Source organism: Garra rufa, chromosome 5 (assembly GCF_049309525.1).
Source record: "Garra rufa chromosome 5, GarRuf1.0, whole genome shotgun sequence".
Lineage (NCBI taxonomy): Eukaryota > Metazoa > Chordata > Actinopteri > Cypriniformes > Cyprinidae > Garra > Garra rufa.
In genome coordinates, this window is record NC_133365.1 from 29,733,490 (window position 1) to 29,749,383 (window position 15,894).

Below are 15,894 nucleotides of genomic sequence, written 5' to 3' on the forward strand. Positions count from 1 at the left end.
CACACCTGAACCAGCTGATTAAGGTCTTGCAAACTAGAAACTTCCCATCAGGTGTGTTGAGGCAAGTTGGAGCTAAACTCTGCAAGACACCGGCCCTCCAGGACTGAGTTTGGGCACCCCTGGCTTAGATGTTCCTGCCCTTCAGGCACTGATTTTGCCTCTAGGCAGTTTTTGGTAGAATAATTTTAATAATAATACCTGACCTTAACATCTTCATAAAAACAGTACTCATAACCCAAACCAAATACAATATACAAAACTATTTTTTTTCCCCTAAATTTAATTATGGTTCAAAATGAAATATGCTTTACTCTGTTATTATGTACTAAGCACTCAACAATTTCATTGTGACAAGCCTTACATGTGTTTGTGTTCTTGGCTGTTACTGCCACTGACCCCATTATTCACAGCCATTCATATCTGCACTGATACTATCCAGCTGTGTGCGTGGGCCACAAACTGGGAGATTTACGTCTCTAATGCTTTTTATTTGGCACCTGTGGGACCTGGCGGAAGCTTCCAGCATCCTTCTGCCTCCCGCTAATCCTTTGCTAATTGTTGCTTCATTCAAATAAATGAGGACGTCTTCACTAACGATGATTAAGGGAGATGCCTGAAACCGACGGACTGTGGACTGTGCTGCTGTAAGACTGCAGTGAGTGATCGTTTTTGTCAGTTCTCATTCATGTATATGTATGGTACCATGACAGGTGGCAGTTTGCATGTCATAGCAAGTGCACAAATGCATGATTCATGTTGAGGATACTTGCAAGTAGATAGTAGAACTGATTTCTCTTCATGAACTAATGGAATTATAGAATGTCTACAGTCGGTGAAGGTCTCCAGATCTGTTCCTGCTCATTGGTTATCGTGTAAGGATCATATAATGATACCCCAGTGAATCACTGGACTTGGTTAGTTTGAACCACAAAAGGAAAGGGAATTTCAGAGTTTATATATTTAAAGATGTGGATACAACATGATGAATGAGATGACTTTATCCAAGAATTTAAGAGGTCTCACATGACCTAACCTGACCAGTCATTTTTTCTTGAAATATAATGAGCTCTGACCTTTTAAAAAAGTACACACAAAGATTGATGACACATTGGAAACTACGTTTGAAGCTATATTTTGGGTCATTGTCGGTCATCTGTCTTTATCCACATACAAATCCAATGACCTGTGCTGTGAGTAGGATGTGTGTGCACATGTATAATAAATACTGATCTTGGTTTTTAGTTTGGACTTGTCCCATCAGTAAATTGTTTATAATTATTGAACAGATCTATTCTGTTCATTGATTTGCTCTGGAAATAAGACATCTCTTAACGTATTTCCTTAAATGCCAAATCTAGATAAGAAATGCATCAGAAACTTAATTAAATTTAAAAAAATGAATTCGTTAGATCTTTAAATGGCATTCTCAAATGTTTTTGGTTAGTCATTTGCCTTTATTCCAATTTGAATTTATGTCTAATACTTAGGACTATGAACTTTCAATTGATTGAAATTATTTCAATAATATTTGAATTATAGCTGCTATGCTTATATTAATAGTTAAGAGTGCGACAACAAATACCATAAGATTTTTGTTTTCATTTTTCATTTTGTCTTTAATTCAAGAGTTTATTTCAGCATGAAATAGCTGGCCATTGCACATTCTGGAGGGTCACATCAAGGGTAAGCAAGACAAGATTGTCTTGGTGTTTGAAAATGTGAAAATGCAATGGTAAAAATATACACAGTAATGTTGAATCATTTATGTACATGCAGCAGATACTGGTGCTAAGAAAAGCAGATAATCATGCCTCGTACTGTTTTTCTACAAACAAGAAATGTGAAATGAAACGAAAACCATATAACTGCTTCAACATGAGTCAAACTTGAGCTTCTCACAGAGAAAAAATAACTACAGTCCACAGATTGTGTAAAAAGACTACAATAAATTAAAGCATAAGACAGCGTTCACATTTTAACATCACAAATATGTACAGATGAACTCAACAGTTCTTTCTTGATGACCACTGACTGATCAACACCTTACTAATAGAGACAGTTTTCAAAATTTCTTCAGTGGTTACAAGGATTTAAAAGTGCAAAACATACAACCTTAAAAGACATTCAACATCTTGATAGCTTTTACAATTTCACCTCCTCGCTGTACATTCTACCATCTGCATATACTTTAAAAGAAACAAAGCAACCTGATCTCATGACGAAAACATTCCTTTGGGAACTTTTTCGCAAGAAATATGTACGTTTCGTGTCATATTTGATGTGAAATGTCCACTGAGTGACGCTATAACTTTAATGCTGGCTGTCATGTTTTTCACGGGATTCGTACCCAAGGATTCTGCATCCTAAATTCAATTCCGTGCCGACTGAGCTACCGAGCAAACTTATGTCGGGAAAGCAAACATATGGAGCTGTTTTACTGCCTCTAGTGTATATTTCTGTCAGAAACTACAGTGAGTACCTACTGGTACGCATTTCGAATCTTGCAAAAGTTCCCACAGTTACCTTTTAGTCATGAGATCAGGTAGCGACAAAAATAAACTATTAACAATGATGTTCTGTGTATCATTCTCTTACATTGTATGATTAGGAACTCATATATTTGGTGATGGTGGTACGTTGATATAAAATTGCTTGGTTAATTCACAGAATATATTGTACATTTTATGGAAATTCCAAAGAATGTACACGTGGCTACATCTTACGTATGTTTGAAATAGTGGACAGTTGTTTATGCACCAGTGGAAATGAAAAGTGTTCTGGTCACCTTAACATAAGGAAAAGTATATTTTAAGCGATGAGAAAAGCTAACAAGGCACTCTGGTTACTTGAACTTGTGACCTAACGGACATCTCACCAGAATGTCTGCAAAACAGGAACTTGAAGCAGGGCACTTGATATTTGTTCACATGTACAACCCACAAGGTTGTCCATCAAATCTAATCAAGATTTAGAATTTCAAAAGAAAAAAAAATCCCCTCTGCTTGCGTCAATCAAATCAGTCAATTGCAGCCCAATGGAAATTAACATGAACTTACAATAAACTTAAGACACATTTATCAGAGCTGTGTCATGCATCTTGCCGTCTACAATATGCAGTCAGCATAACCTGTTGCCCAACAAAACATATTTCCTTTGAAATGCATTGTATGAATTACTACCAGAAAATGAGGCCAGTTTGCCTCTCCATCCTCCTCTGCTCTTTCACCCTTTCCAGAACCCCTTTTTGCAGTTTTGACCAAGATATATAGCAACATTCTTTTCCTACTTTAGTAAGCACTTTTTCACTTTCTTGTGCCAAGTTTAGTCCTTTGATTGGTCATTCTCATGAGTTTTCAAGAATTCTTTCTATTTTTGAGTAGTCTGAGTAAGTCTGATTCAAATCTGATTCTGCTGAATTAAGCAGCAAGTGAGTTTTTCAACACGTATTATATGCTTCTTTCTTGCAAGCTCAAAGTCTCATCTGTAAAGGTCACTTGAAGCGGCTGGTGCTTGGAGCACTGCGCTTTATTTGTGTTGGAGTCCGTGCACGAATGTGATTTCTCAAAGTCTGTGCCTGTTTCAGTCCTGTCTTTTTCACTGCTGAGCTCTACCTCCTGAGAGTCCTGCAGAAGAGTTTGCTGGGTTGAAGTTGAACCCGTCCTGCTCTGCACAGAGTCACCGCAGCAGCCTATTTCCTTTCCCTCCTCTAGGGGATACAGGTACATCTGAGATGTGCTGATCACCTCCGGCAGTTCGGGCAGCACCAGCGACGGCAAATCACGAGACATGACCGATGAACTGTGGATGCCGTTACCGCAGTGGAACTCAGTAGGGCTCCTCCCGTGTCTCCTCCCACCAATACGGCAGAAGAGGCATTTGATTTTTTCTAAAATTTTCTGGACAACTGTCTTTCTCAGCAGGATGTAGATCCAGGGGTCCAGAATGGGGTTAACAGAGGCAATTCGGATGGCCTTAAGGTCTGGGTTCAGCTTTGCTGGCGTCTCTACTGGAGAATGATACAGCTGGTTCACAAACACCTGCACCTAGAGAAGAAACCAGATTTTTTACTTCTGTTTACTTTGTTATCTAGACATCATGCATTGATTTGACACATTGACACCAACCACTATCTATTTGATTTTTTAAACTGCCGTACAGCAAATGATGATACATGCACTGATATCACATATCAACACATAATAAAGTCATCAGTGTATAGATCATGCAGACAGATACAATCCCATGCAATGAACATTTTGTGCACATCATCTGTCATCTATAGATAACAATTATTAGATGTCTTATGCACTAAGTTTGTGCCTGTTACAACCTTTAAGGCTTTTTATCAATTTCAACCTTTCTAAATGCTGATTGAAAATGTGCAGTATATAAAACTGTAAGAACCTATGAGTGTTTTATATTACGTTGAACAGAGCCCAAAAATTCACTAAAAGACTTTCAGGGCAAAAAAGAACAAATCATAGTATTTTTATGGTAAAAAGCTGGCTGTTTGTCAGAACCTTATCATTTTAAAAACAGTTACAAGAAATATATGAACATTTATAAACCACAAGCATCATGGGATGCATTTGTTTGACTGTTCATTTTATCAGTACTATCTATAAATGTTATTCATTTATGCAATTACATTGACATGTGTTCATTTAGAAGACATTTTTATCCAAAGCGACTTACAATAGAGGAAAGCGATTAATCATAAGTAATGTTAATATAACAACCTAGTTTAACACTAAAATAATAATAAATAAATAATAAACTGATCACAGAATAGGTTCTTTTAAATACAATTTAAGAACTGATGTTTGGTTTGTACATGAAAAATATATCATATTTATAAAAAAGCATGTTTTATTATACAGCTATAGCTTACATATTGTCTTGTAAATTATGATATAATTCATTCTTTTCACTTTTATTTACAATTTTACAGTAGATTCAGTTTCAACGTATACTGTTGTAAAATAGCAATGATACTTAATTTTGTGATAAAAAAAGACTTCTGTGCCGTATCTTAACTATGTGGTTTTTATTAGCTAATTAGCTAAAAAATCATATGGCGAGCCAGCTTGGTTTACGTTTTCTTCTGTTATTTTCAGCCGAGTTTCCTTATAATAATACATCTGTGCTTCTAAATCAAAGTAGGCCACCAAACCACACTTACCACTAAAGGAATGGAGCAGATGAGCACGACAATGGACGTGGCTATGAGTACAATGACCATCTGGATCTCCGCGCCGGCCAGACGCGCGAAACTCCGCCTGCGCCTGATCTCCGCGACTCGCGCCTGGTCCGTCCCCAACGAGGTCCTGCGCACGAAGCGCTTGTGCATCATGATGAGAGCCGCGCACACCAGCACGTTACAGAGGACTGTGGCGAGGATGAGGACGGAGCTGAAGCTGGCGTACATATAGGAGAAAGTGGCGTTCGAGCTGTCGTTGCTATGCCAGTCAATGAAACACCAGGTTCCTGGATGCTGTCGTACCACGGATCCCAGTCCCATGCTGGGAAGAGCGCAAAAGAGTGCATTGGACACATAGATCACCGCGAGGGTCAAGCCTGCCACCCGCTGGTCTACGTAGTGGTTGTAGAAATACGCGTGATTGATGGCGAGGTACCTCTCGACGGACATGGCACAGATAATACTAAGACCCGCCAAGGAGAAAAAGAGTAAGATGAAGCCGGAATACTGACACAGCGGGATCCCACCGGGCCACTCTCCCTTCACATAGGTGGCAATGGTGACTGGGCTTGCGAGGAGTGTTCCCAAGAGGTCAGTTACGGCGAGTCCACACACTAGTGTGTAAAAAGTGGTCTCTTTTTGCTCTTTCCGCGACTTTCGAAGCACTACGATAGCAATCACGTTCCCGACCACGCCAAATATGAACATAATGACCGGGATGGTAGGGTCCCAACCTTCTTTGCCATGCTTCGTGCTTGTTTCATTCATCTTTACCGAGTTTCCTTTTCACATGCAGGTTGATGTTCAAATTAAATCATGCGCTTAAGGCGCGTTGCGTAAAATGATGACTTCCTCAATGGCTGTCAAAAATCCCACGATCATACTATCCAGATCTACATTTCATGCGCTGTTACGCGTCTCCAAAATCTCCAAAGCGCGTCTTGGATTAGGATAGCTACATTTTGACTCGCCGGGTCGAATCAGGTACACACGCGGTCTTTCACAAGTCCAAAAGTTAAATCCTGTGTTTTTGCTCGTGAGAGGTGTGTAGTCCACGGTTGCCCTCGGTCTCACTAAACTGACTCACAAGCTTTTCCTTGAGAGCTTTCTGCCAACTCCGCCCCTAGCGCGCAGTCTTTCACCCTCCTGTCACTGCAAGTTGACACATACATGTCTCTGCATAAAATAGCTACTAGGTTAATATTTATCTACATAATTTGAACTCATTGCTCTCTCTTCGTTTCGCCAAAATGATGCTTGAGTCGCTTAAGGCAAAGATGGTTTTTATGTCCTTCATGAATGAACTGAATAACAATGAAACGCGGAACCAACTTTGGGCATCTTTGCCGAACATCGATAAAAGCTAGAATTTTAACTCTCTCTCTCTCTCTCTCTCTCTCTCTCTCTCTCTCTCTCTCTCTCTCTCTCTCTCTCTCTCTCTCTCTCTCTCTCTCTCTCTGACAAAAATCTTAAATTAAAAAGCCACTATTTTTATGCAACGATCTATCTGAAAAAATAATTTACCTGTCAAATTGTGCTTCTTTCTCATGAGCTGCCTTTAAGTGTATAACATTGCATAACTTGACAGAATGGAAGTGCCATAATGGAAGTGCCATAATACTTGTGTTAAAACATTAATAGCACATTTTGCTAAGACACAAAAGTGTTTTGCTCCAAAAAAAATGCAGTAACACAATGGAAATCCTACTTTATTTAAAGAGCAGGTCATATAGGTTTTCGAAAAATGTATTGTTTGTTGTTTAGTAGCTGTTTCAAAACAATCTGCAAATTTCTTAATCAAAAAAGTGCATGGTAAATAGATAGTGTCTCTCGAAAAAAAGTAGACTCCTTTTTTTAATCTTCTGCCTGTTACAGATATAGGTCACTAGGTAACATATTTGCATAATCCTCACTCTGACCTGCCCACAAACACTGCTGCTAGTTAGTATGTTTATATCATGTGAAGAAGACCCGTTTTCTGCATTGTGAAAGCAAGTTTGTTTTGTTTTAATGGCTGAAAGTTGATGATGTGAAGAATTAGTAGTTAAAATTATTTTTTTCCACCATGATACAGCAATACAATACAAACCTTATGTTGTGTGCGGGTCATTTTACCGAGTACTGATTGTCTAATCTTGGCTACTGTAGTTCAACGTGGGATTCGCTGAACACTTTTCCATGAAAGATAAGTCCTTACCTTCTTTATTTGGACCAACTGAACCACAACTGGAAGTTGAGTGCTCAAAATATCAAGGTTTTTGTGCTAATATGTGATGTTAGTGCAGCTTTAGGTTTCCAGGAAAACCATGATATTACTGTTTTACTGAAACAGTTGTGATAATTCGCTGTTCTAATTACTTAGTTTAATAATAAAGAATGTAGATTTTTTTTTTTTTTTTTTTTGGTTTACAAACTATTTTTTGCTCAGTTAGTCTGGTAAGCACTTGTTTTGTGAAGTGTTTTATTTCTGACACCCATTGTAAACAGAAATACCAATCACAACAGGCTTATAGGGAGGGGTTTATAGACTTATGGTCAGAACTGCTTAGAACGGATTGTTTAGAAATTATTGCAAAATTATTAGAATATTGAATGTATATTTTGAGAAAATTACGTTTTCTGACCTTAGATGCATTTAAACCTGTTGTAGGGGACTCCAACACAATATTAGGACACTTTAAAATACCATATGACCTGCTCATTAAAAATGTAAATCATTTTTTAAACATAATCAAATTTTCAGTCTTCAGCATGATTTAGTCCACTGAAGTTTCCTGTCTGTTATTATCATAGTTGTGATAGCTTCAAAGCCCCATCTCAACTTCCAAATCACATGACTATATTCCACCCTTCAGGAAGAAACAAAACAGCACATGGTAAGTGCACAAAACGATATGCTTTTGTTTATTAAATCATCAAGATTTGCATGCTGGCTTCATGCTGAGTTCTGGACTCAGTGGTTAGGTTGCATAGGTGCTATATAATCCATGCATGACATGTTCATAATGGGAGCTGACAAAATACAGTGCTGTCCATTTTATCTGGTACTTAAACCACACACAAAACACAGTTGTGTGTTTTGTGTGTGTGTGTGTGTGTGTGTGTGTGTGCACCTGGTATTCATCACGTTACTGTCCCCACAAGGATAGAAATACCAGTAGATTTTGACCTTGTGGGGACATTTCTCAGGTCCCCATGAGGAAACAGGCTTATAAATCATGCACAATGAGTTTTTTTGATGAAGTAAAAGTGTGCACAATCTCCTGTGAGGGCTAGGTTTAGGTGTAGGGTAGGTGTAGGGCGATAGAAAGTACGGTTTGTACAGTATAAAAACCATTACGCCTATGGAATGTCCCCATAAAACATGTAAACCCAACATGTGTGTGTGTGTATGTGTGTGTGTGTGTGTGTGTGTGTGTGTGTGTGTGTGTGTGTGTGTGTGTGTGTGTGTGTGTGTGTGTGTGTGTTTGTTTTTGTGACATATCAGGACACAAATTGGTGTAATAACATGGGTATGACATAGGTATTACAAGGAGAGGGTGACTTATGAGGACATTGCCCATGTCCCCACTTTTCAAAAGGCTTATAAATCATACAGAATACGTTTTTTTGAGAATGTAAAGATATGCACAGTCTCCTGTGAGGGCTAGGTTTAGGTGTAGGGAAGGTGTAGGGTGATAGCAAATATCGTTTGTACAGTATAAAAACCATTACGTCTATGGAATGTCCCCACAATTCACAAAAACAAACATGTGTGTGTGTGTGTGTGTGTGTGTGTGTGTGTGTGTGTGTGTGTGTGTGTGTGTGTGTGTGTGTGTGTGTGTTTAGTAATAGTTGTTGATGAGTCCCTTGTCCTGAACAGTTAAACTGCCTGCTGTTCTTCAGAAAAATCCTTCAGGTCCCACAAATTCTTTGGTTTTTCCCTTTCCAACAATGACTGTATGATTTTGAGATCCATCTTTACACACTCAGGACAACTGAGGGACTCATATGCAACTATTACAGAAAGTTCAAACGCTCACTGATTCTCCAGAAGAAACGAGGGGTGTAAACTTTTAAACAGATTGAAGATGTGTACGTTTTTCTTATTTTGCCTAAATATCATATTTTTTTTCCTTAAGTACTGCCATTCAGAAGATACTGAACTTACGTATTTCCCAGAAGACAAAATAAGTAAAATTTACCTTGATCTTCAAATTCAAAAAGTTATCACACCCTGGCACTTAATGCATCATGTTTCCTTTTGAAGCATTAGTGAGCATTTGAACCTTCTGTAATAGTTGCATATGAGTCTCTCAGTTGTCCTCAGTGTTTAAAGATGGATCTCAAAATCATACAGTCATTGTTGGAAAGGGTTCAAATACACAAAAATGCTGAAAAACCAAATTTTGCCACCAGAAGGTTTTTTCTGAAGAACAGCAGGCAGTTTAACTGTTTAGGACAAACAAGGGACTCATAAACAACTATCACAAAAAAAAAAAAAAAAAAACACAGCTCTGAATCATTCAGGTCAGTACTAAATAAAAAAGAACATGGATTCTGTATGATCCTTCCTATTTTGGAAAAACATTTTTCATATTCTGTAAGGTGTAAATATATATATATATATTTCAGTATTAATTTCTTTAAGCACTTGCACGTTCTTACATTTCTTTTTTTGCATATGACCTAGACAGTTAGACAAGTTGATGACTCACTCAGTGCACAGCCTTTGAAATGTCATTAAACTAGTTGTTTCTGGATTTGTTTGTTTCCGTCTTGTGGTGTACCTTGTGCTTACTGACGTCTGATCTCTGCTCAAGCTACACCAGACGCAAGGCAATTCAAAGTCATGCATGCACCAGCTATACACAACATCAGTGCATGCATGAGAACTGAAAACAGTGCGGTTTTCTGTGAGGTTTGCGTTTGTGGAAAAATGCATTTTTGTTGTCACTGCTCTGTAGCTATACAAAGAAAGTGTGTGGTCATTAGGTGTTCAGTAAAGTTCATGAGAATGTCATGTACGAGGTAGCTTGTAGAAATGTGCAAGAAAATAGTGATTACCAGTCACAAACACAGATCAAAAGATCGTAATCTAAAGGGTTAAAGATCATACATTCAGTCTGAAAATAGAGCAGAAGTTGACACACAATAACACGCACTGCGTAATGTTCTAAGAGCATTTTTTTCAGTTGTGATAATGATTCACAATGTAAGAGTACTTTTTTAAAATGGCACTTGCAATATGAACATAACACTACATTAATATCTGAACTGGTCACAAGTTGCAATTACTATTACAGAAATAAAGTCATGATTACAAGATATAGTTGTAATCTTGTGAGATAAGTAGTCATATAGTGGTATAAAGTAGTGGGATAAAGTCTAATTTTATAGAAATTGTCAGAAATAAAGTTGCATTATACCTAGTGATGTGAAATATAAAGTTGAAATACCTAGAAATCAAGTTGTAAGTGTGAGGCACATTTGTGAGATTAAGGGTATTTTCACACTTGTCATGTTTGGTTCGATTCGAATGAACAATTGCTCTGTTAGTATGGCACATTTGATTAAGGGTGTGTTCACACTCTTAGTTCGGTTCGTTAGGTTCATTTGGTTCATTTGGTCCAGACCAAAAAGGAAAATATACATTTGGTCCTGGTCCACTTAGTGTTCATACTAGCATTTTTGACAGCAAACCTAAAGATACTGAACCGAAAGGCTGACGTCAAAGTACCCATTCACTGAACGGTCTACTTTAAGTCGAATGCACCTAATGCTGTCTGCTGGATTTAAGCACAACATTCAAGCACAACCTCCTCGTTGCTCCACGTTTGCCCTCTGCTCATTTTGTTTTGGATACACCGCTTGTTCCCTTTGTGAAATCATGTCGCATAGCATAGCATCTTGTCATTACTTCCCGGTTTGTTTAGAAGTATTTGGTCTGTGTTGCGTTCATATTTCATTCAAGTTCGTTTGGAAGCAGACCAAGCACACCAAGACCCATATTATTAGCGGTCTCAGTCCACTTGTTTGGTGCGCACCAGGATGCAGATGGCAGCGTTCACACTTACTGAAATGAACCGCACTAACTGAGCAATCGCACCAGAGTTCATTTTAAATGACAAGTGTGAACACACTCTGAGTGTAAACTCTGCCATCTGCACCCTGGTGCGCACACAAACAAGCAGACAGAGACCACTAAAAAGCCCCTTCCAAACGAACTCTGGTGCGGTTCAAATAAAATATGCGGTTCAAATGAAATGTGAATGCAGCAACAAAAATACCAGTGTGAACGCTAAGCGGACCAGGACAAAATGTATCATTTTCCTTTTTGGTCCGGACCAAATTAACTAAATGAATCGAACTACAAGTGTGAACACACCCTTAAACACACAACTGACCATTTGAGTTTGAGTTTGATTGACAGACGATCTGACCAATAATAATGCTGAATCTGCCATTTTGTACAGCGAAAATTAGATTTATGTTGTGGCCTTAAACTTGAAAAATGGTGTGTATTGACATCTTTCTGCGGTTGAAACAAGAAAATACCTTCAGATGTCCATTCATGTTTGTTTCATACTATAACTAATAAAGAGAAAGAGATGATTAGTTCATGTGTCTGCTTAAACTAAGGAGCTGCAGTGATCTGTCGCAACACATTAAAGAGCCACAAAATGGTATATTTTTTGTTTGAATTTCTTTAAAAAATTACAAAATTTAAATGCCGAGACTTTGTTTTACACCAAAAGTCATCTGCTCTGTCCTCTCTCCATGGCTTATCGAATGTAGCAACAGTAATGAAGGGGGCACAGGTCTTTGCTTTGAGGGTAAGAGTAAATTATGAGAAATAATGTTCCTTTTTATAAACTTATAAACAGGCTTTTGAAACGGGTTTCCTTAGATATTATTGGCAAAGCAGTGCAAATGGGGATGATGTCAAATGACGCCACAAGCATCACTCTTATAGAATGTCTGTGCAGGTATTGAATCCAATTCTCACAGAGCAGGAACATAGAGCAGTATTTTAAAAACATTGATTCTGTATTTAATTATTGTCTGAGACGATCGATGACTCTATCAAGTCAAGTCAAGTCAAGATTATTTAAACAGCGCTTTTTACAATACAAGTTGTGTCAAAGCAACCTTACAGTATTAAAATAATAAAGTAAAATGTCAATAATAATGCAAGAGTTCCATATTGCAACAAAGTCAAATTGGGGAGGACTCATCTGGTTCCCATGGCCTTGTGCCGGTGTCCGTTTAGGGTAGGAGTTCTTTCTTGATGATCTGTCTCTGGGGCTCATCTAGTTGACATGGTATCCGCTGACATTCCGCTGTAGGTGTTGATCCACCATCTGCTCTTGGTTTGGACTGGATCCAGGGGACTGCAGTGACCATCTGATCTGGATACGGACTGGATCTGGTGGCTATGGTGACCTGGGAATAAGAAACAAACAGACTAATATTAATGTAGATGCAAGAGTTCCAAGTTGCCACAGAATCAGATTGGAGAGGACTCATCTGGTTTTCGCTGTCTTGCGTCGATGGCCGTCTAGGAGGTGATGAGGTCTTCACTGATGATCTGTCTCTGGGGCTCATCTAGTTGATGTGGTCTCTGCTGACATTCAGGGCTGTAGAGGATATTTCTGTGTGCTGATGGGCACGGACTAGATCCGGGAGATGGCAGTGACCGTCTGATCTGGATACAGGTGGCTACGGTGACCTTGGAATAAGAAGGAAAGATACTAATATTAGCGTAGATGCCATTCTTCTTCTGATGCAACGAGTACATCAGGTGTTATAGGAAGTGTCCCTGGTTCCGGTTGACCTAAATAATGCAGCCTAACAATCCTTTAACGGATTTGGATTATGAAATGTATTAAGTGTAGGCCAGGTTAAAGAGATGGGTCTTTAATCTAGATTTAAACTGACAGAGTGTGTCTGCCTCCCGAACAGTGTTAGGTAGATTGTTCCAGAGTTTGGGCGCTAAATGTGAAAAAGATCTGCCGCCCTCAGTTGATTTTGATATTCTAGGTACTATCAAATTTCCAGAATTTTGAGAACGCAGCGGACGTGAGGGACTATAATATGATAAGAGCTCGCTCAAGTACTGAGGAGCTAAACCATTCAGGGCTTTATAAGTAATTAGCAAGATTTAAAAATCTATACAATGTTTAATAGGGAGCCAGTGCAGTGTTGACAGAACCGGGCTAATATGGTAATACTTTCTGGTTCTAGTAAGAACTCTAGCTGCTGCATTTTGGACCAGCTGGAGTTTGTTTATTAAGCATGCAGAACAACCACCCAATAAAGCATTACAATAATCTACCCTTGAGGTCATGAACGCATGGATTAACGTTTCTGCATTTGACATCGTGAGCATAGGTCGTAATTTTGATATTTTTTAGATGAAAAAATGCGGTTTTGCAAATACTAGAAATGTGGCTTTCGAAGGAAAGATTGCTATCGAATAGCACAACTAGTTTCCTGACTGATGACGATGAATTGACAGAGCAGACATTGAGTATTAGACTGTGTTTTAGGTTATTACATGCAGAGGTTATAGGTCCAATAATTAACACCTCTGTTTTTTCAGAATTTAGCAGTAAAAAATTTCTTGCCATCCAATTTTTTATTTCAACTATGCATTCTGTTAGTTTTTCAAATTGGTATGTTTCGCCGGGCCGTGAAGAAATACAGAGCTGCGTATCATCAGCATAACAGTGAAAGCTAACACCATGTTTCCTGATGATATCTCCCAAGGGTAACATATAAAGTGTAAAAAGTAATGGCCCTAGTACTGAGCCTTGAGGTACTCCATACTGCACTTGTGATTGATATGATACCTCGTCATTCACTGCTACGAATTGATGCCGGTCAGAAAAGTATGATTCGAGCCAAGCCAATGCAATACCACTAATGCCAACATAATTTTCAAGTCTATTTAAAAGAATATTGTGGTCAATAGTATCAAACGCAGCACTAAGATCCAGTAGTACTAATAGAGAGATGCATCCACGATCGGATGACAGGAGAAGATCATTTGTAACTCTAACAAGAGCAGTCTCAGTACTATGATACGGTCTAAAACCTGACTGGAAATCCTCACAGATACCATTTTTCTCTAAGAAAGAACACAATTTTGAGGACACTACATTTTCTAGTATCTTTGACAGAAAAGGGAGATTTGAAATTGGTCTGTAATTGTTTAATTCATTGGGATCAAATTGAGGCTTTTTAATTAGAGGCTTAATAACAGCCAGTTTGAAAGTTTTGGGGACATATCCTAACGATAGTGACGAATTAATAATATTCAGAAGAGGATCTATGACTTCTGGAAGCACCTCTTTTAGTAGCTTAGATGGAATAGGGTCTAACATACACGTTGTCGGTTTAGATGATTTAATAAGTTTGTACAACTCTTCCTCTCCTATAGTTGAAAATGCGTGGAATTGTTCCTCAGGAGAATTATAGCATATCTGATGTGATACTGTAGTGCAGGGGTCCCCAAAGTAAGTCCCGGGGGCCGAATGCGGCCCGCCCCCACATTTGGACCGGCCCTCTGAACAATGCCAGAGACATATTTTGAAAATGAAAAATTAAAAGGAAAAATTTTGATAATAAAGGTTGGCTTTCAAACTAAAATTTGTTAGTTAATTTTCGTTTAATTTTAGTTATTAACATTCAACATAATGTGTCATCGAAATCGAACAGGTGATGCGCGAGCCAGCTAGATGACAAAATGACTCAATAGCATTTGAGGTGAAACTAGCACAGCTTGTGGGACAGGTGCAAAAGCAAGACTTCACTTATCTCCCAGTTACCCAAAGTTTTTCAGCTGAGAAACCAGTGGCCCCATTCCCAGGTGAAAAGTCTGTGGAAGCGCTGAAAATGATGAAGGCAGAGTTTGACGTGTGATTCAAAAAACACAGTGGATTCTTGAATCGATTTTGCTTGACAAGCCTCTCAAGGCTACGGTTCTCTTGGTTGGTTGTGCATCTTTTTCTTCTACACTTTTTCCTTCCACTCAACTTTCTGTTAACATGCTTGGATACAGCACTCTGAAAAGCCAGCTTCTTTGGCTAAACAATGTTTGTGGCTTACCCTCCTTGTGAAGGGTGTCAGTGCTTGTCTTCTGGACAACTGTCAGATCAGCAGTCTTCCCCATGATTGTGTAGCCTAGTGAACCAAACTGAGAGACCATTTTGACGGCTCAGGAAACCTTTGCAGGCGTTTTGAGTTGATTAGCTGATATGTCATCATATTCTAATTTTTTGAGAGTAAATTGGTGTTTTTTTTAAATGTGAGCCAGATCATCACAATTAAAAGAACCAAAGACTTAATCTACTTCAGTCTGTGTGCATTCAATTTATTTAATACACAAGTTTCACAATTTGAGTTGAATTACTGAAATATATGAACTTTCTAATTTATTGAGATGCACCTGTATATCTTTTGAAAAGAAATTATGCTTTTTCTGTGTGGTGCATAACAAAATAATCTATTCTAGCATTAAAAGGTAGAATAAATACAGGTAAAATCATAATAAAATAACCAGTAGTCAGTCCAGCCCATGGTATTTTCTTTTATAAACCGACCGGCCCCTCATTAAAAAAAAGAAAATTATGTGGCCCTCTCAGAAAAAAGTTTGGGGACCCCTGCTGTAGCAGATGGCTGCATAGTTACAATTTTATCTCTAATAGTAT

At 38.4% G+C, this 15,894-nt stretch overlaps 1 protein-coding gene across 1 annotated transcript; it reads right to left on the reverse strand.

Moving 5' to 3' along the window:
- Positions 1 to 1,601: 1,601 nt before the first annotated feature.
- ptger4b (prostaglandin E receptor 4 (subtype EP4) b) lies at positions 1,602 to 6,258 on the reverse strand. Its single transcript, XM_073839598.1, has 2 exons — positions 5,183 to 6,258; positions 1,602 to 4,043 (listed from the first exon to the last, which is right to left on the reverse strand). Exons 1-2 carry the CDS (start codon positions 5,966 to 5,968, stop codon positions 3,447 to 3,449), a joined length of 1,383 nt encoding a protein of 460 aa, XP_073695699.1. The 5' UTR covers positions 5,969 to 6,258; the 3' UTR covers positions 1,602 to 3,446.
- Between the last annotated feature and the right edge of the window lie 9,636 nt (positions 6,259 to 15,894).

What these genes read in the sequence shown, in the direction of transcription:
- ptger4b (XM_073839598.1), bottom strand. Translation starts at nt 5,968, where the DNA reads ATGAATGAAACAAGCACGAAGCATGGCAAAGAAGGTTGGGACCCTACC. An exon ending in TCTGCTCCATTCCTTTAGTG is followed by an intron (nt 4,044 to 5,182) that starts GTAAGTGTGGTT and finishes TTTCTTCTCTAG; the next exon opens with GTGCAGGTGTTTGTGAACCA.